The sequence below is a fragment of the Podarcis vaucheri genome (genome assembly GCF_965113315.1).
Source record: "Podarcis vaucheri genome assembly, chromosome: 7".
Classification (NCBI taxonomy): Eukaryota; Metazoa; Chordata; class Lepidosauria; order Squamata; family Lacertidae; genus Podarcis; species Podarcis vaucheri.
Window position 1 is genome coordinate 20,465,508 of NC_138765.1, and position 22,730 is coordinate 20,488,237.

General features: G+C 45.0%; 1 protein-coding gene across 2 annotated transcripts; it reads right to left on the reverse strand.

Moving 5' to 3' along the window:
- Positions 1-5,577: 5,577 nt before the first annotated feature.
- GAPDHS (glyceraldehyde-3-phosphate dehydrogenase, spermatogenic) lies at positions 5,578-22,405 on the reverse strand. 2 transcript variants are annotated; one of them, XM_082231749.1, is made up of 12 exons: positions 22,155-22,283; positions 16,732-16,837; positions 13,957-14,157; positions 12,018-12,114; positions 11,441-11,547; positions 10,501-10,591; positions 10,148-10,266; positions 9,277-9,358; positions 8,498-8,649; positions 7,589-7,751; positions 6,669-6,766; positions 5,578-6,003 (listed from the first exon to the last, which is right to left on the reverse strand). In XM_082231749.1, exons 2-12 carry the CDS (start codon positions 16,794-16,796, stop codon positions 5,928-5,930), a joined length of 1,251 nt encoding a protein of 416 aa, XP_082087875.1. In that variant the 5' UTR covers positions 16,797-16,837; positions 22,155-22,283; the 3' UTR covers positions 5,578-5,927. The 2 variants fall into 2 exon arrangements, with proteins under 2 accessions (XP_082087875.1, XP_082087874.1); XM_082231748.1 differs by lacking the exon at positions 16,732-16,837 and having other exon boundaries at positions 22,155-22,405.
- Positions 22,406-22,730: the final 325 nt, after the last annotated feature.

Genomic DNA, 22,730 nt, shown 5'->3' on the forward strand with positions numbered 1-22,730 from the left:
GATTTCAAAGGTGATGTACTTTCCCAGTCCCACCTGGCAATGCCAGTGACTGAACCCGGGGCCTTCGGCAGATGCTCTGCCACAGAGCTACAGCCCTTCCCAAAACATGGTGGGTTTCAAACTGCTGGCAACCCTGTTGGTTAATAAAATCTCCCAGTATATCCTCAAGGAACAGACACCTTCTTGCTCCTAAAATTTGTGCAGAGCAAACTTACAGGCGTCACCAGTTTGTGATAGTGGTAGCAGTAGGACATGCTTGGAGAAGGACAAGAATTAAGGGCACTGCGAGCATCTCCCCGTTATCATTTGTGAAATGTTGGCAGGTATGTGATCTCAAGCACAACAGGCCTTTGGTTACCAACAGGGTAGGAGAATCCAGTTTAATTAGGTTGTTAATCCTCTAATCTGCTCCATGAGCCCAACTGGAGGCAGTTTTGGTCAATGGGGATGTAGCAAGAGATTTGCTGTTGTGATCATGGATCAGGAGCACGTTCAGCTCCTAAATCAGCTGCTCCACTTTAGTGATTTTATCTCTCTGCTAAAGGACCTCATCATCATCCTCCTGCTGACGTGATCTCGTAAGTGGATGAGGCACCGCCCTCCTCCTCCCACTCCTCGGGAACAGCAGCACCCAATGAGACAGGGTGACCTTGAACAGAACAGAAAGGGTTGGCTTGGGTGCAATGAGAAGAGATGCCTCCAGGTGGCACTATGGATGAAGAGTTTCGGCATCCACATTTGGGCGGTATGATTCCATCACAAATATTAGGCTGTATACTAAATCATACTGAGGAGCCCATATTTTCCAACTGCAAAGAGGGCACCTGGACAGGGATTTCAACCTTGATCGCCAGTTTTCACCGGGAGCCTGGAAGACCACAAACACTGTCGGGGGAAAGATACAGTGCTGGGATTTCTTCCAGCCTGCTGTTTTGCATTTGTTCTGAAAATTCAAGAATAGATCACATGAAAACACAGGCTTTCACCTGTACATTAAGAGATCTTGCATTATGGGGAGGAGGAGGAGTTGCAACAGGTCTGTGGGTTTCTCTAGAAAAGGAAAGAGGGAAGCATGTTCCTTGCAACAACGTTAGTTGCCTATGGCTTAATCCAAACATATTTGCATGAAATGCATGCAAGAGCGGGGATTGTGCAGTTGGGGAGACCTGGCTTTGCAGGCATTCTGGACAGGTCTCTGGCTTCATCCTCCAGCAATTCCCTCAATCACAACAAGGTAGCCATAGAATCCTGCCTTTGATCTGTCACAGCAGTTTTCAGCCACAATTGACTGAGCAAAGCAAACAACTCAACAGGGAGTATCAGATCTGAGAGCATTCCACACAAGTTCAAATGAATCGTGAAGCCTAATGAGAAGTGCTCAAGCAGGATAAGATCGGAACAAGATGGTACAAGCACCATCTTCTGCCCTTGGTCGATCAACGCAGCATACAGGTTTGCCCCTCTGACCAAAGTGAAAACTAGAAGCCACTGGACTAGGATATAAAAGCGTATTCCTTGGGTTGTGGCAAATCTCTGACTCCCTACTTGAAGAATATCAAGGGGAAACGGAACTGTCCTACTTGGTTCACAGCTAGTTATCCTTTGTGTAAGCTGAAAGGTGCCCAACAAAATCACAAAAATGAAGATAATAAAAGCAAACAAGCAGCAGACAAAATTGTGAAAACAAGGCAGCAACTAGAAATCATACAACAGGTATGCTTCCCAAGCTGGGTAGGAGGTGGGGTCAGATAGCATACAAACAGCCAAATACTATTAAAAGCCAAAGAGACTAGGACAGATTTTGTCTCCCATCTGGATAGGGACATAAGCAGTGACCTTACATTTAAATCAGACTACTGGTCCATCTGCCTTAATGTTATCTGTTATCAGTCTCCCACAACCTGTGGGGATCCTCCGGCCTAGGGAGTTTGCCCTCATGGGACTTGCTTTACGCTCTGCCCCAAGTGTTTTTGCCTAGTTGGAAGGTGTCCTTGAATTCTGGCAATGCTTCTTGCTTCCCTGGGTGGTAGGGTAGTGTGTGTGCATGTAGAAACAAGCCCACAGTACAAAGTAAAATCTACAGCTGCTGCTCTGCCCATTGCTGCCTCTGGCCTCACTCACTGGTAGATTGTGTCCCTCAGAAGGTTGCTGAGAGGAGTATGAGGCCCTCAGGCTGGAAGGCAGATACCTATTCCTGTTGTAGTGCAAAATATCTGAAGGGCAATATCTCCCGTCAGCTTTGGGAGGAAGCATCACCTGAGAATAAGAGATGCTGAGCACAGGGGGTGCCCAAACTTTTTTCAGAGAGCCAAATTTGATGAAGTGGAGATAAACTGCCACATGGCCCCCCAAAACGGACTTTGGACATGCCTGACATACATCGAGGGGAGGCCGTGGCCCTCATGCCCTAAGCTCTAAGTGCTTCTCCTGCTATCAGTTTATTCCATTCTAGCCTTATTTTTACTGCAGGGATAGGGAACTTGTGGCCTTGCTGATGATGTTGGACTCCATCTGCCATCAGCCGCAGCCAGCACGACCTTTGGTCAGGGATTATGGGTGCTGTAGTCCAACAACATATGGAGGGCCATCCATGCAAAATCTTCCAGGAGCACAAGAGCATCAAACCCCCCCCCAAAAAAAAAAAGCCCAGATGTGATCTTATCCTTCTTACCCTTCCCACCTATTTTGGTTTGGATGCTGAAACTCAAATGCAAGCGAGTTCACACAAGATGCACAATAGAGAAAACTGTCTGCTCTAACTTTCGCATTGGACTGTGCAAGCCGCGCACAATGTGTTAATAAGGCTACAGTTTTCAGAGAATTCCATCCCATGCTGGAGGCAGGAAATATTTGCCAGAACTGCCAGCTCACAAAGACAGGGCTGTAACAATGGGCTGCGTTGAGGCATTTCACTTGGCTTGGCAAGGAGCTCATTCCCAAGAACTGAGAGCCTCTGTCGTTGACATGACTTTGCGTTTGGACGCAAGCTCTCTGCAGACACTGGATAGCTCTGTTGAGAAAACTAACCTGCAGCAGGCAGGACAACTTCATCTGAAGGTTGTTTAGGACGCCAATGCTTGCATAGCCAGTTAGCAACCTTTAAAAGGTTACAAAACAGCAGAACTAGAACTAGATGTATGTCCATTCACATACACAATAAGTGCAGCATGAGTCTTTGCCTGCCATGCGGAAAATACCTGAAGGCAGCTGCTCAACATATTTGAAAGTGTTCCTCTAGTCCAGGTGTCAGGTATCTTTTTCAGCATTCCTTTGTGGGAAATCTTCCGAGGGTCGCATACAAGACTTCCCCCTTTGTACCACAGGCTCCATTACAGTTCTGCCAAAGCCAGGCCGCACCCCTCACTAGCTCACATACACATCCCTAACTCTCCATCCAGGCAGGCAAGAAGCTTCACCACAGCTCAAGAACTCATCTCAGCAAGGCAAAAACACTTGGAAAATGTGAAGTAGAACCAGTGAGGGGTGGGGCTTGGGGAGAGCCTCACGGGCAATGTAAGAAACTTGGAGGATAGAGGCTCCCTACCTGCTTGCTCTGCTCTCAACACTGGGTGGAATCCAAGGGTTGTTCCCGCTAACACAAGATCCCAGTCCTCATGAGGAACTTTTCAGAAGGCTACAGTGGGCAATATGGATTAGCAGAGGATCAGGGTCCTCCCTTGCGCAAGAGGAAGCACTTTTTGCTAGAGTGAAACGCAGCCCTGGATACAACAACAGTGACCAGCCGGCTGCCTTTGGAAGATTATAAGCAGGGCATGTGGAAGGTCAGCTCTGCACTGGCCTGCTCCCCTACTTTGTGGCTGGCCAGAGTGCCCTCTGGATGTTGTTGGACTAGAGTCCAACATCTGGAGGACCATATTGCTAGCTATTCCTCTTCCACAGCTCTACATCCTGTGGACGTTCATGTATCTATTGCCTGGTCGTTGTTGTTTAGTCGTTTAGTCATGTCCGACTCTTTGTGACCCCATGAACCAGAGCACGCCAGGCACTCCTGTCTTCCACTGCCTCCCGCAGTTTGGTCAAACTCATCCTGGTAGCTTCGAGAACACTATCCAACCATCTCGTCCTCTGTCGTCCCCTTCTCCTTCTGCCCTCCATCTTTCCCAACATCAGCACCCAAATCTCATGACATCTGTTGCAGGCAATATATGTGCCCAGGAAATGCTGAAATTGTCCCTGAGCGACCTGTCTGAAGTGGCAACTGTCCCTGGTCACTCTTCCCTTTTTTTGCTGCTGCCATGTTATATTGTGAATCCATCTTGGCTCTTTAGATGTTGGGGGAAGACAACTCAATGCTATCGGTAGGCCCCACACCAAAGACTTCTCCCCGCCCCCCTGCAGAAACAATGGCAGCAGTTTTTACAATATGGAAGAATGGAATCCACCTTATGTAGAGCCAGGGAGTGATTACTTCCATCAGCCATGCAGCCTTTCAAATAAACTTGGCATACTTTGAAATCTGGTGCAGCTATGAGCTAGGTTCAAATTCCATCTCACTAGGGCTAGCCTGGGTTCACTCTTTTGGTCTTAGCTGCTCTCCTGCAATATCTACACTGTGGGGTTATAAGGATTGATGGGTGTATTGCAAAATGGTATGAACTATCAAAAGTGTTATAGCCTTCTGAAAGGCTTGTGATTCTTATGCTAGGAAAAGATCATAAGTTATGGCTACAGAGGTTTATAGAAAAGCCCAAGTTAGGAGTTTGACAGCCTCCTTGAGGGAGGTATATGGACTTTTACCAGGTAGATACTCTGAACAGCAGTACCTTTTACATTCTCATGGTGGTAGTGCAAAAAGTTAAAAAGGTCAGTGGTAGAGCTTGTGCTTGCATGCAGAAAGGTCCCACGATCAGTTTGCAGCATCTCCAGAGAGCCACTGCCACTAAACAGAATGCACCAGATTACAGCAGAGGCAGGCAGCAGGTAGACCTGGCCCTGCTTAAAAGATTGCTGGATGATTTTTGCAGATCAGCTCCTGTTAAGCCACAGTAATAGAACATTTTCCCCCCCTCCCAATTGGTAGTAATTCAGATGGGTGGGTGGGTGGGTGGGTGGGTGGGTGGGTGTGTGTGTGTGTGTGTGTATATATATATATAGATTTAGATCATCTCACAGCTCCTTCCAGCAGTCACTGGTTCCGCCGCCACCATCATTTGCACTTGGGCTGTCCTCCAACCATCCAGCCACTATTTTGCACTTGGTTCTGACTGGTGGACCTCAGGATTTGAATAGAGACCAAGTAGATCCCACAAGCTTTAAGTCTGCCCATGTTTGAGCTTGAGGGACTAATATAAAAGCTTGATATAAAAGGCAGCTTCCTGTCTTCCCTAAGTTTCTCAGCAAACTATAGCTGAGGAGACAGATTTTACACAAGTCCTACACATAGATTAATGGCAACCAGGTTTCTGATCTTTGCAAAAAGTGAGCATTTTAATCAGAATGCTCCTTCGATAGAGACATTTAGGAATGCTCAAAAGGTGTCCAGTTGATACACAGGTGTGGTCAAAATGCACATTTCAGCAGACCCACAGGGAGCTAAAATAAAAGCCCAGGAAAACGTTTCCAGGTTCACATAACTTCAGTGGTTTTATTTCAATGCTTACGAGATCTCAAGGACACTACAGCCACACAAACCAATGTGTAACCCCAAAAGCTAGACTCTTTCTCCAGGGGGAAATTCGGTGCATTTGTCTTCACTACGTTTTTAAAGCTCATACAAGCTGCTGTGGAAAGCAGGATTCACACTCACATGTACACACATACACACAAAGCTTTACACAGTGACAAAAGGTGCAGTGTTCAGGGTTCTGTGGTTGAAGCGAAGAACTGGCCAGGAGATCAAACCTATTGACTAAAGGGGTGAGAGGCCACTCTGTTGGATAGCCTGGAATGCAGAGTGTGGGCAGTGCTCATTCGTGCTCCTTGCTGTACATGTGCTTCAGGAGATCTACTACACGGCAGCTGTAGCCATATTCGTTATCATACCTATAGAACGGAAAGAAAATTGCATCTAAGTAATGTTCATAGCCCAAATGACTCAATCACACAAATCCACAGTTCCCAAGTGCCTCTGACAGTGAGCCAGGAGATAATCAGTACCCCAGTTTTCAATTATAGAAGCACCTACTAGGGCTGAACAATATAGTGTCCCAAACCGGTTTGAAGCCCATATTGTGATATTGGTTTCATAGTTTTTGATCTGGTAATATATCACGAATCATGAGATGTGGGTGGGTGGGTTTGCTTTGCAAAAATCACATTGTGGGCAAAACTTTGAAGTCAGCCTCTACATAGCTCTATCCTTATTTCAGACATTGTGGCATATCAGTATATTCCGATGTTGAAAACCAGCCCTAATGTCTACGACATATACAACTCCCTCTCTCATGTAGACACAACAGAATCTGGTTATACAAATATTGAGCCTAGTTGGTAAGTTGTTCACAGCAGATGACAAAACCAAAATGTTCCAATTGCCTCAAGTCATCCCTGCTTGGTCAAAATTGGGTGTTCCTTGCTAGCTTTCAAAGGAAGCAGCATTGCTACCTGAGCAAGGCCAAGTCAGGATGGCAAATTCTCCTTCTGAGAAGGACTTATCAGGCGACACACCAACTATGCTCCAGTGTGGAAAAACACCTGCTCATTCTTACCAGGAGATGAGCTTCACAAAGTTATCATTGAGGGAGATCCCTGCTCCAGCATCAAAGATAGAGGAACGATTATCACCAATGAAATCAGTAGAAACAACCTGCAAAAGAAGCGTGAGAATTAAATTATATACAAAAGAAAAACAAAAAAGACTGGTTCATCACAGATGTCAACCTGGTACCCTGGGATTCCAGCCTTGTGAGATGTTGATAAGATGCTCTAGCAGGTAAAGACTGTTTGCCCAGTCCCTCAGGTTATGCTATACTTATACTTTAAGCAGAGCATCCCACATTTTATTTTACTAGTGAATGAATGGGAGCGACTTTTGGCTAAGTGATTAAAAGTTTGGATGTTGGATTCCACAGTCAAAAATATACCTCAGCTTTAAATGCCACACCTGGTGTAGAATAAAACAGCTTTTTGCTAAAAACTACAGTGGTGCCCCGCAAGACGAATGCCTCGCAAGACTGAAAACCCGCTAGACGAAAGGGTTTTCCGTTTTTGAGCTGCTTCGCAAGACGATTTTCCCTATGGGCTTGCTTTGCAAGACGAAAACATCTTGCAAGTGTTCCAATTTTTTTTCGCTCCCCCCCCCCTTTTTCTAAGCCGCTAAGCCGCTAATAGCCTTTTAGCCGCTAATCCTTTAATAGTCGCTAAGCCTTTAATAGCCGCTAAACCGCTAATAGCACTAATCCGCTAAGCCGCTAATACCGCTAGACGGAGAGACTCGCAGAACGGATTAATTTCGTCTTGCGAGGCACCACTGTAACTTAGAATGTAACTGCTTCCCCCAGCAGCGTAAATCAAAGCAGGCATTATTATTTTTCTGATGAACTGCATTGCCTATAAGTGGCTCAATGGTGTGCCTTGGGATTTCTCTCCCTCCACAGCTTGTTCAACTGAGAAAACTATCCATACTCACCTCATCTTCTGTATACCCCAGGATTCCTGCCATTGGCCCTTTAGCTGCCTTCTTGACAGCTTCTTTGATCTGAGCATAGGAGGCTGGCTTGGAAAGGCGGCAGGTCAGGTCAACAACTGAGACATCACATACTGGCACACGGAACGCCATGCCAGTGAGCTTCCTGTTAAAAGAGGAGGTTAGTCATTAAAGGGGGGGGGGATTATCCTGGAGGATTACTACTAAATAGGAGCCAAAATTATAAACACTTTAGGAGAGTGGTTCTGCACATTAAATTCTTAGCACACCTGTGCTCTATGCACTGCTCTTGGGAAAACATGGCAGAGGGCCTTCTTGGAAGTGGTGCCCGCCCTGTGGAACACCCTCCCATCAGATGTTAAGGAAATAACTATCTGACTTTTAGAGGACATCTGAAAGCAGCCCTGTATAGGGAAGTTTTTAATGTTTGATCTTTTATCATGTTTTTAATATTCTGTTGGGAGGTGGCCAGAGTGGCTGGGGAAAGCAAGCCAGATTGGCAGGGTATTAATAATAATAAATAATAATAATAATAATATGTTGTTGTTGTTATTATTACTGTTGTTGTAAGTCATGAAAAAAGTGCCACAATTGTTCTGCTAAAGATTGCTAATCCATTTCATGGCAATTTAATGTATGGGCCAAGTGTTTGGGCTCTCATCAGAAAGCCAGGGCAGAAGGTCTGGGGAAGAAATGTTGAGAGACCTCAAGCAACTACCCTAAGAAAATAATGCTGGGCAATGTCATGTTTCTCTCTTCTGCATGAGCACAATTAACATACCTTGCCAATACTGCTTAACCTGTTTTGTAGTCAACAAACAGCTGCAATAACTACAAAGACACAGGAACTAGTTTCTACAGAGGCCTCTGAGAATAAGATATATTCCATACCCACTAAGCTCTGGAATGACCTTGCCCACAGCTTTTGCAGCACCAGTAGAAGCTGGAATGATATTTTGGTGGGCGCCCCTGCCATCACGCCAAGCCTTGGATGAGGGACCATCCACAGTCTTCTGAGTGGCAGTATAAGCATGAACTGTGGTCTGCAAACAGAAGAAGCCAGTTAAGGAGACATGCAAGACATTTTAGAGTAGACTCTGGTCTAACAAGCAATATCTGAGGTTTTCTTGGAAACCTAAACTTTTGCTTTACATGTAAAAACATGGGATTGACTCACACGAGATGCACATGTGTTAACTTTATGGGAGAGCAACTCTAATCTTGACTGGTGACAGGATTCAGAGACCTAAAAACTAAGCTGCACGCTTGTAGTAAAAATGCCCTTTTTGCCCCTCAGCAGGCAGTTTGTGAAAGCAAAAGTGATTCACAAGAGCGTCAACACTTCTATAAGAAACAAAGAATCAATACATGATCACACAACAGCTGCAGACAGGATTCAACTTCCCAATCATTTTATCTAGAAGCCTGGCCTCTAAGGACTGGATGGCACTGTTAGAATATTGTTTTGAATCCTCAAACAGCCACCAATTTGGATAAATGCTTTTTTATAGTTGGTAACTGAAAGCTATAGTTGTGCATTGTGTAGGAATTTCAGTTTCTTCTAGACCACACTGTCTATAGGAAGGCACCAGGGTGATAAAAGGTTTTGTCAGAAGTCCTGCTCTTGAATGCAAGCTCCATTCTCAAAGGCAATCCTGTGTTGCTCTTACCATAAGGCCCTCCAAAATGCCAAAGTTGTCGTTAATGACCTTGGCCAAAGGTGCCAGGCAGTTGGTGGTGCAGGAAGCATTGCTGAAAAGCAAGAGGGATACATTAAGCTGACCTGACAACCGGCCAAGGGAAAAAGCACAACCTTTTTGTGTGTAACACACCCAGGAGCCTGCACTGCAAGCAAAGACCTGTGGGTTATCTCCAAAGCTAGGTAAAGTTCATGCCCCAAGCTTTGATTGTAGTGTCCCATTTTCCAGGCTTCTCTCTTAATCTGGGTATCTTGAACAAGTTTGTGTAAATCATCAGCTTTCCAGGTAGGCTAGAAGCTCCCGCAACCATCAGGGGATATGCTATGAATTACTATACCTCCCCCATTAGCACCTTGCTTTGCAACACAAGCTCAGCTATTCTGCAGAAAAAGAGAGAAAGCAAGGCCATCTTGTCACCACCCTGCCAACCCAAACTCCTCTACCCCCAGGGAGGACTGAGCCCCCTACCTACATGATTGTTCTTTTGCTGGAAAGCATCCACAGAGACCCATCCCTAGAGTGGCCATGCAGCAAACTACCATATTTTTTGCTCTATAAGACTCACTTTTTCCCTCCTAAAAAGTAAGGGGAAATGTGTGTGCGTCTTATGAAGCGAATGCAGGCTGCACAACAATCCCAGAAGCCAGAACAGCAAGAGGGGTCGCTGCTTTCACTGTGCAGCAATCCCTCTTGCTGTTCTGGCTTCTGAGATTCAGAATATTTTTTTTTCTTGTTTTCCTCCTCCAAAAACTAGGCGCGTCTTATGGTCTGGTGCGTCTTATAGAACGAAAAATATGGTACTTCTCAGAAGACGAAACGCTGGGGTGGAAAGGAGCCTTACCTCACAATCTTCATGCTGGAGGGATCGTACTTCTCATGGTTGACTCCCATAACAAACATTGGCGCATCAGGAGATGGCGCACTCACCACTACTCGCTTGGCTCCACCATGGAGATGAGCCTGTGGAAGGCGGCAGGGGGGTTTTTTGGTCAGTCTCTGAAGAGCAAACTCAGGCCATGCAGAAAGTATTGTAAGTAGGATGGAAACACAGCACCCAAAGGGGAGCATGCTCCAGCACAGAGAACTGCCCGTATGCATTTAGAAACCAAGCATCCGTGGAGGGAGTCCAGCACAGAGTCACAGAAAGGCCCAAGAATTGCTTCCCTTTTCTGAACAAGCTACACAGGTACTTACCGAAGCTTTCTCGACGGAGAGGAAGACTCCGGTGGATTCTACTACATACAAAGCTCCTGCTTCGCCCCATGGGATTTCATTTGGTTTCATGCTGCAAAATACAAGATTGCAAGGCCTTTTGTCAGTAGCTGCTTTAATATGTGGAGGTGCAAAGAAATCTCTCACAAAAGTATTAGCTGCCAGAGGACACGGGCAGGTTAGCAGTCATGTACCTGCGGGACTTGGCTGCTAATTAACCGTCTTTAAAACTATTCATCAAGAGCTTAGTAAAATTGAGGTATGAATAAACTGATCCTCTCTGCACTGACGAAATGCTTTTAGAGTCCATATATAACTGTAAAGTGTAATGAATGGGTGCTTTTAAGTATTCCAGTGAGGACTAAATGGTAGAGTGTTGCTTTTTACAATCCCTGATACGATCAATGGGCTAATGGCAAAGTCAGTCCCAGACAGGTTCACATCTATGTACGTAGGAGGACCCAAGAGAGGTGGGAAGCAAAACAGGATATTTGTAACATTTTATTCTGGCCTTCTCCAAAGAGGTTTTCCACCCCCAAGTTCTTCTAACAACCCCGTGAGGTGGGTTAGGTTTCAAAAAGAGTGACTAGTTCAGTGTCATGTAGCCACAAGGTTGATTTGAATCTGTTTTTCTCCAGTCCATCTGTTACAACACACCGGCTCTCTGCATTCAACTCTATCACAGCCTGCTGCAGGATGATATGCATTTTATCGTGCCCGTGAGAAAGAGATGTAGTCTTCTGTGGGGATAGGGATGGTGCACAGGTACACGCACAATCCTTGCATCTGTCACATTTTTGGTGCAGTTTTTGGGCCAGTCATCAGTTACACAAACCTTGGAAAAATCTCAGAAGCCTGCTGCAGTTTATTGCCAAGAATGGGTACGCCTCTAGTCAAGACCCTGACTTTTATCCCCACTTACCTCTGGAATACAGAGATTTTTGAGCCATTCACTACCAGCTTGCCGTCCTCAGCCTTCACTTCTCCCTTGAAGCGCCCATGTGTAGAATCATACTTGAACATGTAGACCTAAAGGAGGAAGAGAAGCGTCAACCGCAACCATATTGTGCCAGGCAGAGGGCACTGGATTTACTTATTTTTGCTTTCTTGGCTAGAAATAAAAGCTTATGCAGAAAGCATGAGGATGGTACAGATCACCCCAACCCAATACCCCCTTATTGTATCCATATGTTAATATGCCTTACATACAGTAAGTGCAGAAATCTGTACATTTCCAATTTTCTGATTGCGGTTTCACACACTTCACCTCTATGTGCACTGGGATTTACTTATGTAAACTAACATGCAAATGGGGTATAAATGTGTCTGTGTACATTTCACTTGATATGGTGCCAGGATGCCAAGGACCAACCAGCATAATCTTGACCATTCACCACCACCACCACCACTCCCTAAAACCTTCCTTTTCAGTCTACCAAGGAAACAGACTAAGGGCCATTGTACATTTGGAGTTCAGTCAGACACCATTAAGCCATTACCATGTATTTGACGTCAATGAAAGGATCATTGATAGCCACAACTTTGACCCCCTTCTCCACACAGGCTCGGAGGACCAAGCGCCCGATACGCCCGAATCTGCAAAAAGACAAAAGCCAATCCATTAGAGTTGCACATGTCCCTCAGCCCTTTCTACATAACTAAAGCAAGCAGAATATGTTACTTGAATAGGCCTTCTTCTAGGCAGCAATTAAGGCTTCCACAACATTAAAAAGCCTTTTTTCCCACTGAGACCCATAGTTGACATCAGGATGCAGAGCATGAGCAATTAAGCTCAAAACCTTGCTAGAAGCCCATGGGTGCTTAGGAGTAGCCAACCTGGTACCTTCCAGATATTGTGATTTGCAACTCCCATCATCCCCGATTACTGGCAATAATCGGCTGAGGAGAGTTGAACTCCACAATATCAAGAGGGCACCATGTTGGCTATCACTGAAATGAGCATTCAGAGACTAGATATTCCTGCTCTGCATTTTGCTTTCTTGCACAAGAAGCCACCTTTTGGTTAACCAATCTAGAAACTGTGTTCTAGAGGGTTGCTTGGAACCTTATCAGAAAGCTCTCCAATGACAATGATTAGTAAAGATGATCAGAAGTTTGATGCAAAATGTTGCTCATCAATAGCTCTATTTCTCTGCAAGATTCAGCACAGGAGAACATTGGGTCTGTTGTAGCATGAATGCATGCTCTATACATTCTGAGTGACTGTGAGGCTCAAAAGACATGAGTCAAGCATGTTGCCTGGAACAAGGGTCGTCAGAAGGTAGATCTGGATCTACTGGCAGATTACTGGAAGATTTACAATAGACTGTTGAGAATTCCAGATGCCCCAGTTGTTTCACTACAACAATGAACACCCACACAAATTAAGACGTTAAGAAACCCTAATCTGTAGTAACTCAAATACAGACTAGTACTTTTATGTGCTACTCATCCTAGAGTATTGCTCATAGGGAGCTGGCTCTACTTTAAAGCCACCATTTTGCACATGGTTCTGCACAGTGAACCTCATCATTGTAGTGGGTCCAACAAGCCTGATGTCTGATCACACTTGTCCAAGAGCAGGCCCGCCCAAAAATCCTCTGCAACATGCAAGGGTTTTGTGGTGGACATGTACGAAGCTCCTCAAGCAGACAACTAGTGTAGAAAAAAGATTCCTTAAAAGCACAAAGTTTGAAAATCATAATTATGATCCAATCCTTCCAACTCCCTGAAAATGGTATTCATAGACCTGTCACCTTTAATATTGGAGGTAATGCACTGCGCCACTGTGACTAATAGCCACCGATAGCTTTCTATCCCATGAATTAAGTCTAAACCCCCATTAAAATTGGTGGCCATTATTACATTTTTGTGGCATCAAGGTTCATAATTTATAACTATGTATTGACACATATTGTACTATGCGAAGGACTTCCTTTGGTCTGTCCTGAATTATCGAACATTCAGGCTCATTAAATGTTCCTGGGTTTGGTTATTATGAGGAAGGGTTTTTAAAAAAAACCTTCTCTCTATCCACTTTCCCCACACCAGGCATAATTTTATAATTTTCATCATGTCCCTCTGCTTACTTGCCTTTTTTCCTACACTGAAAAACCCCTCCAGATTTTGTAACCTTTCCTCACAAGGGAGTTGTTCCAGCCTATATTATTTTGCTGACCCTTTTCCATCTCTACAATATCCTTTTTGAGGTACAGCAACCAGAACTGTACACAGTACGGTGTTCCAAGTGCAGCCTCATCACAGATTATTGTAACAGCACTAGGATGTTGGCAGTTTTATCTTCAACCCCTTTCCTAACAATCCCTGGTAAGGAACTCCTGCCAGTTTCTTCACTGAGCTATCTGCCCACTGTATTACCGTATACTGTGTTACAACAAACAAACCAGCAAGCAAATGCTCCTTTTGAAAAATCCTTACCCATTGATCCCAACATGAAATTCCGCCATACGTTTCGGAGGTGGTGGTGGTGGAGGTGGAGGAGGAGGAGGAGGAGGTGGTGGAGCTTCTGGTTCTGGCTCTGGGGTAGGCGGTTCTGGCTGTGGGGTAGGTGGTTCTGCCTCGGGGGTAGGTGCCGGCTCTGGAGAGATTTTCGGAGGAGACCCTTCACTTATCTCGAGCCTGGAAGCATCAGAAAGGAGTAAGCATGCTGGCTTGGACAGAGGCAACTAAAGATCATATTGGCTAAACAGATTTTAATTGGTTTAAGTCATTCTCACTCCCCAGAACTAGAAGTCTATGGTAGGGGATGCCAGTAAAAATCATCCCCCTCCCTAGACTACCATTTCCAAGATTCTTTAATGGGCCATCATACTCCCATGTGGGTTAACCCAAGGAAATTCATTATTCCTGCTCCCCCCCCCCCCCAACATTCTTTATTCGACGGTTAGATCATTTATACAAGGCACGAAGATTTAACTTAAGGACTTTTCTAACAAGGATGGACTTCATATTGTCCTATGTTTCTCTCTCCCTCCCAGCGACCTTGGTTTACAATGATCTACACTGTGACATGTGACTCAAAACCATTGCACAGTGTTGCAACAAAAAGAGGAAGAGACCCGCTACTTAAAAAGAATTTCCAGATACCGTACTGGTCTACATACAAATTCTAGGCTTATGCACACTTCTTCTCGTCCTGTGCCGGGGGGTCTGAGTGGTCTTCCACTTGTCCCACACTTTCCAGACATGGGTCTGAATGGTTTTGCCTTGCCCCACCAGTTTCCCCCGGGAAATTCGCTCTTTAGCAATACAGTGGAAGAAATGACAATCTGCAGAAACCTCAATTGCCGATTGTTTCAATTCACCACTAAAGACTGGGTTTCCCAAGGGGAAAGGCGGTGGGGCAAACGGAGTATGCCACAAGCATTTTGTTCTATGACAATTTCTGCTCCAGGGTTGAGTTCAGGAACTTGAGCTTCAACTTTGGACCAGAGGCTGGCTGTACACAGCAATGCTTTGATGGCTTCTGTGACATCATGAACCCCCTTCACTTCCATTAATTCCAGAGTCAGCTTAGCAGTTGCTCATATTGATATTTTTTTTAAGCCTTACATGTGATGCTTTAAAAAGATAGCCACCTAAAGCACAGGGGGAAGACGCATGACTAATCAACATTTACACTACTAGTATTCCTTTATTACAAAGATAGGAGAAAGCTTGGCTTACCATGCAGGAAAAATGAGCTCAACTTTCAATGGGTCTAACTCTGGATAAAATGCACAGCTACAACACACTCATTACAGGAATTATTTCTGGTGACCAATGCATATTACATGGTTTGCATTGAGCCAGGCAACTTGAGTTTCAAAATGGGATTTACTGTGTAATTAGGAAGCTTGTTTGCTCATTCCAGGGCAAGAACAACGAAATTAATGTAAACTTCCGATTTAGTATACAGTCGTACCTTGGTTGTCGAACAGAATCCATTGTGGAAGTCCGTTTGATTTACGAAAATGTTCAACAATCAAGGTGCGGCTTCTGATTGGCTGCAGAAGATTCCTGCACTCAATCAGAAGCCGCGGAAGTTGCCTCAGACATTTGGCTTCCCAAAAACATTTGCAAACAGGAACACTCACTTTTGGTTTGCGGCATTTGGGAGCCAAAATGTTCGAGTCGCAAGGCGTTCAAGATCCAATGTATGCCTGTACATATCTCTGAGAGACTGTCCACTCCTTAATTTGCCAGTAGCTTTGTTTTGTTCTTGGATTAAACCAAGCATCCCGGAATAAGATCTTAAAATTGCTGCCTGCTAAGCTACTTCTGACAGGCCACATGCCCCAAAGGCTTGGAAATGGCAAACAGCTTCACTAATTATGTCATGATGCACCTCCTGTAAGACCACATTACACAGGACAGCCAAGTGGGGAACCCCAGTAAGTAACAATACATACCGTCACAAAGCAAAATAGCCTTGTAGACTGAAACCTGGAGGGAGGCCAAATATTTTAAGACTGAAGGGGGCCTCCAAGTCAAGGTTAACCAGAACACACAGTTTTCTCCGGAGTGAGATTCACTTTGCTATGCTTCTATGTAAAGTAGATGAATCCTTGCCATAGCAAAAGCTAGGATACATGAGAGCATAGCTGTTTTCTGTAGTTTCATCCAAGAGTTGAAGATTCCATCACACAATACACTGAGGCAAGCAAAGATAAATGGCAGTTCCAAAACATTCCAGTATTCCTGGCCACACTAAAGAGGGCTGGTCGCCTAGGATCACTAACCCAAACGACAACTTTGGGTGCTTCTGAACATGTAAACAAGCCTTCAATATGGAGAACAGTGAAAAGGTTTAATAAAAAATATTTTCATATCCAGATAGAACATGCTTACTTAACCAAATTTCAGTAAGCGCACACTACATGCTAAAGGAAGTTCCTAAATAACTTACATCTGCTTGGGAGAATCTCACTTGGAGAAAAGTTCTCTTAAATGGGTTTCACTGAGGTTCTGGATATTGCCTTACCCATTGTTGAACCTCATTTACAAATGAAGTTTAACAGACATAGAACAGGGTGGCTTTCAAACCATATATTGTGAACCTTTACTGTTATTTTTACCACTATATATCTTACCTCTTTACTATTATTTTTACCACTATATATCTTACCTCTAGTTACATTGGCTTTACCAACTCACGGAGAAGGCTGCCGGTATTTAAGCATTCATCAGAACCCCCTCAAGAAATTTGCTTACCTGAAAACTTTGACACTAACTGATGTGCCGCCACAATCCGGTGGCGGTGAGCAACTGCGATTCATTCTGCTGGCTGACCTATCTACCGTTTCTCTACCTAGAAATACTGAAAGAGGATTTCAGGAGGCTGGTTAACTTCTGCTCGGCTAAAGCTTGCTGCAGCTATTATCAAAGATTCCTTTGCTCCCCAGCATTTCTGTTTTTTCACCACCCATTCAAAACTGTGTTCTTAATAAGAATCAGGGACTTCTGGCCCAAAAGTGGTTATAAGAACAAAGAGCATCGGGGTAGTGGGGAGATAAGAAGGTCTGGCAATTTTTAGAAGTGCACCTCCAAATGTTCTCCAAGTAACTTGCTTTCCTGGAAATGTTAGTCTGAAAGACTAGTTCCTACACTGGTAGCAAAAAAAATGTTATTTAGAGGGATTACCAAAATTCAGATTGAAACAATAGATTTTTGGAGCCATCTTCAGAAGAACCACAGTCCAGTTCTACCCTACTGAGCAGATATTAGGAAAAAATCGTCAAAAATATCCCTGAAGATGAAGAGTAGCAACAGAAAAATGCCTTATTACAGCAGCTCATTGACAGTTCCGAAAATTGTGAAATGGCTTTTTGTTATAACTTCAACAATGCAACATATACCATATTTTTTTATATATACTGCTTGTATGCCAAAATGGCAATAGCAATACGACACAGAGGTGATTGTATCAGTTGCCTATCAAGGTCTTTTCAGCTTTCAATCTACTTTTTTGCTTCAGCATCCTGTGCAGAACCCAAGAATAAGTGGAGAAACGTTTGCCCTGGGGGGCATAGCAGAATGCTAGACAAACAAGGACAGCTATTTGCACAGTGCTCCTGCCCAGACCAGAAAGCAGATGATAGCCAAGGTTATATATGAATCAAGAGAGCACAGCTTCGCATTTGAAGACAGTTACATAAGCATGACTATCTACATTTGTGTTCCTGAGCCCCTTCGTTTGCATTCAGCAGGATGACTCCGCAAGTTTGCTTTATGTCCTGTTGGCCCCATTTGTATTGAGTCTAAGCTACAGGTTTATATAACCATGATTATATGGTTTGTTACAAGCAGAACAAGTTGCTTCCCCTGGTCATTTTAACCTAGGCTTCTGCCAACGGCAAATAGGAAAATACTCATAAAATACAAAAAGGCAGAGAAAAGAATAAATACAGTGTCTTACCATCCTGAGGTTCCAGTATTAATTTCTCCCGCTGAGTTATAGTGGCTTTGCAATACAAAACCAGTATCACATTTGTGTCTCACCACTTCAACCTTGAGCAGGATCACCTTAGTCATATATTATCTCTTATTTGTATAAAAATGGATACTGGATGACACTTCAAAAATGCAGATGATGCTAGTAACACGTTAAGGTGGGGGTTTTCCAACCTTCCCTGCTACAGCCACCATCAACCATCAATTATTTCTAGCAACGCTGCTTGCCAGACTTTCAGCTCCACTAGTGATACTTAGTGGAGCCATGCTTTAGAGATGGTACCTCTTTTGCCAACCAAGTGCTTCCCATACAAGGAGATATTAAAATGAATCAAACCAAGGAAAGAAAGAAGCAAAGATCTTAGTCAAATGATATTTCATGTAGAAATCCTGCATTTTCCCTGATTTTGTTAAAATGTTGCATGCCAAACAATAAATATCTTGGCAACCGCAATTGGAAGAACAGAAGCCATTTTGTTTCAGAACAGCTCAGGTCTGCAACCTCCCAAGCGTATTATTTCTAAATTGCTCGGTACAGAAAAACCTTTCTATTCCTTGGCAGACAGCCCCATGGAATTTTGCAACCCATTGCAGATTTTACAACGCATTTTCACAACAGTGTACGGTAAAAAGGGGAACTTAGCAATAGCAATTTTGCAGCATTGCTGTGAAAACGACATTGGCCTAAGCATCAATTATTTTGCCGCCGTTATTTGGTGTTCTTGGATCTTCCGGTTTACGCAGCTTCCATGAATGCAACAGCTTGGAACTGTATGACAGCCACAGAAGTTTGACAAAATGAGTATTAACCAGATATATTTTCTTCTATTGCTTCATTACCATTTTGGCCTTCCATACGTGTACCTAGTACATCACGACAGAAGCAACAGTCCATCACCGAAGTGAGTACATTCCCATCCTTCTGCAGACATCTAATTGCTGCAGTGACGCTCTGTGGCCAACAGCAGAGTCCCAAACCCATCCAAGAGTACATTAAGCAGCAACCACAGCCTAGAGCAGCATCGGCAGGCACATACAGTCCCTGAGCATTTTACAACCATCACGTCCTAGCTGCAGATGCTGTGACCTTGAGACTGTATTGGTGCAGCAGAAAAGTCTGCCCACACCCTACTCCTATGCCGTTAGATGTGCCAAAGCTCATAGGTGCCAATGGTCTTAGTCAGACCTAGAGCTAGTTGCACAGTCTAATCATGCTATACATTTCTCAGTATAAACCTATGGCACCCATTGCAGTGTACCCTTGCTAACAACCGGGATCCAGATTTTCAGTTAGAAAATGGGCTCTTATCTCCTTCCTGCATTCCTGGAACAAACAGTTTGCATTTGACCTCTACTGACCAAAGATAGGAAGTCTGTTTTTTTAGCCTTTAGTCTAAGCCTAGGCATGTTTCCCTTCTTGTTGTTTGTGGGGAGCCTGGAGCAAGATAACAGTTAGCTGTCTGCTCATATTAGCAATTGAGACTTACAACCTCCTTCACAGAAAGACTATATACTTGATCTGTGGATCACCTCTACCGAAGGTCCATCTATTCGCCTGCTGTAGTCAATAATGCAGGCTTGCAACATATTCATGGTCTCATTTCCAATGTCTCAATATTTCATTATGATTGCAGTTTTAAGCAGACATTGTGTGCACTTAAATTTTGAGCTACAGCTCCAAGAAAGTAGATTTTTTCGAACAGGCTATCAACGTATAAAAAGTGTAGAATTAAAAAAAATGCTTTATATTCTGCCAACAGGGCACTGGATGAATTTATAATGGTGCAGCATATTTGCAGAGTCTCATTCTTGCAATGAGCACACGGTTCTGCAGCCTAGTTTCTACCAAAAATAAGAGTCAGATTAATTTCCCTTCTAACAATGGCATTATTTGCAAGGAAGTAGCTTTTCAGTTTCTGAAATCCCTGAGGGAGAATCCTGGCCATCTTTCAACTGCTGCTCTCTGGAGCGTGCCTGGCTGCACGCAGACATCACTGCTTCCTAATCTCACCGATGTGGTGCGACAGTCACATGAACAGGACGGATCCATACAATTAGCAGTTGATCTGGAAGAAACCAACTCGATCGCTAGGTAACAGGGGTCTTTGCTTTCCTACCTCTGCAAAAATCCCTAAGTATTGAAAACTACCCAGCCAGGGTAAAGGCAATGTATATAAACATGAACCAGTTCCTTCTCTCACCTGGAACTGATACAGCAGAACAAATCTCTACAACTTATTATATTTTGGTTTATGCAAAATATATACAATAAAAATGATGTGATATTATTCCTCAAAGGGGATGAGCAGTTTAAAAAAAAGAAACCTGGGCTTATACCTACAGAAGGGAGTAGGTGGGACAGAATTTTTCATTAAATTCCTTTTTTATTAAAAAAAAACCACAGTAAGGGAGATGCTCCTTCCATTGATGAAGAAAAGTAAAAAGGCAGTAAAAAAGCTCATCTAACAGTCCTCAAAATGGAATGGTCCAGGCTTGACTCTTCAGTGGTTTTTCTGACGCAGTTGCATTTCTAGAGAGATCCATGGTACAGAGGCAGATGAATCTGCATCATCATCTCCTACTCTCAGTTGTTTAGTGCCTTCTCTAGCAGCAGCTGAAGCTTCCCTCCTGGCGCCCGACTATGGGGGAACCTTCCTTGGTATCCAGCATTCTTGTCACTGCAAATACTTTCAAAGCAAGCCCTAAAGCTTCCTTACAGCACCCTTACCATTCACCCATCAAGGGCAACATTCTCTCTCCAAACTGCTGCATTGTAGCATCAAGCAAACCTGCAATCCTGTAATTTATTCCCCTTTACACCCCAACCTTTCCTCCAAGGAGACCGAAGTGGCACACATGGCTCCCCTTCTCCTCCCACTCCGTCCAAATTTAAGCCCTGAAACCACCTTGTGGGGTAGGTGTGTTTGTGTTTATTATCTTTATATACTACTGTTTCTTCCAAGGAGCTCAAGGTGGTGTGCATGGTCCTCCTTCCCCATTTCATCCTCACAACAACCCTCTGAGGTAGGCTTAGGCTGAGAAGTGGTGACTGGCCCAAGGTCACCCAATACAGTGGACTGAGTGCGGGTTTGAACCTGGTTTCTGCCATGTCTTAGTGAAACACTCTCACTGCTACAGCACGCTAGCTGAGCTTCCCCTTGCCCCACACCTCCTGTCCTCCAAGTCCCCAAACCAGTCCACTACAACAGCACCCTCCACCATCTATGCCCTAAAGCCATTTAGGGACTGTTCCTGTCCACAGGCCTGCCCACTCCCCACCCCCCAGCCTCCTGCTATCTGCTTCATAGCACTGCAGAAAGAAGTATCGTGTTGCTAAGGAGTTGACTCATGCTTCAGAGCTCTCCTAATGCTCTAGCTCTTGAAGGCAACTCCCCGCAACAACCACACGTACAATCGACCCCACCCCAAAACATGACCCCTTCTCTGAAGACGACACACATCCACTTTGCCCCATGCCTCTCTTGCCCCCTCATGCAGCCCTTCTCAAAACTGTACAGAGCCAAGCTCACGGTGGTCTTCTGGGGTCAACCCCCAACATAGCGCAGTCCTCTCAGACATCTTCTCTCCTTCCGCCTCCATTTTAGTTACCCAGCCACAGTCTATTTCTTAACTGGAAAGATGCCTAAGCCACCTTTTCAATACCTCAGCCCACTAGTGTGGTTTTCAGGGGTTAGAGCGCCAGATTAGGGACCTAAGAGAGCAGGTGTCCAAGTGGTGGTTCAGCTGCTCACTTTAGGGGGGGCTCTTCCCCCCCCCAGCAACTTACCTCACAGGGTTTGTGAGCTGCCGAAGCAGAACCATGTGCACCTTGAGAACGAAAAAACCCACACATATGTACGGAAAGAATGAATAAAAGTCATCAGAAGGCAACGAGCAATTTAAAAGCACTGAATACGGAGGATATAAATGCATTAACAGGCAAATAAATGTCAAGACCATCGATTTTTAAATTAAACAATCCCCATTCGCCCAGCCTTGCAGCCCCCACCCACCCACCCAGCTAGCATCCTCTATAGGGCGCCCCTTCCCCCCCCCCAGCATCCTCTATACGACACCCCCCACCCCACCCCACCATGGTCGACTGGACAACCCAGACCACCCCCCAGACCCTCTAGGCCCACCCTAAAGCCCCCTCTCCAGCCGCAGCATCCCGCCCCACTCACAAGTCTATCCAAGCGACAGACCAGATGGCGTCGAACAAGCGAAAGCAACGGCCGGGCTGCAGCTTATATACCCTCTGCTGCCAGGCAACGCCTAAGCTCCCGCCCCCGCCTCCTCCTCCCCCCTCCCCGAACGCGCTCTTGCGGCACCTGCGCGCACGCGCGCCTGCGCTTGTTCTACTTAGCAAGTCAGCCCGAGGCGGCGCGTGCGCTCGCGCGCCCCCTCGCTCGAAGCCCATTGGTACCCGGCCCCATCCGCGCACAACGGCCGCGGCGCGCGCTTCCCTCCTTCCCGCATGCGTAGTTCTGCCCTCTTGGGCATCTTTCGCGGCTCGGGGTTTTTTTTGTGTGCGCACCTGCTGCCCAGGTGAGGGGAAGAGAGAGCAGGGAGGAAGGAAGGAAACCAGGGCCGCTGGGCATTCTTTGTTTTCTGTGGCCTCCTCCCCTTGTGCATCGTTGAGGCGCCTTCACACGTGACGGGTTTCCTTTTTTAAAAAGAAAAAGAAAAGCTACCCTTTACCTTAGGAATGCAGCTGGTGTGCTCTGTCGCGTGGAAGAAAGATATGGGGGTACCTTGAA

Excerpts from the sequence above, each read along its gene's own strand:
- GAPDHS (XM_082231748.1), bottom strand. The coding sequence starts at position 22,390 with ATGGGCTTCGAGCGAGGGGGCGCGCGAGCGCACGCGCCGCCTCGGGCT. Across the intron at positions 14,158-22,154 it reads TCTGTCGCTTGGATAGACTT|GCTCGAGATAAGTGAAGGGT; the intron begins GTGAGTGGGGCG and ends TGATGCTTCCAG. Across the intron at positions 7,752-8,497 it reads GTCATTCCAGAGCTTAGTGG|GAAGCTCACTGGCATGGCGT; the intron begins GTATGGAATATA and ends CTCTTTTAACAG.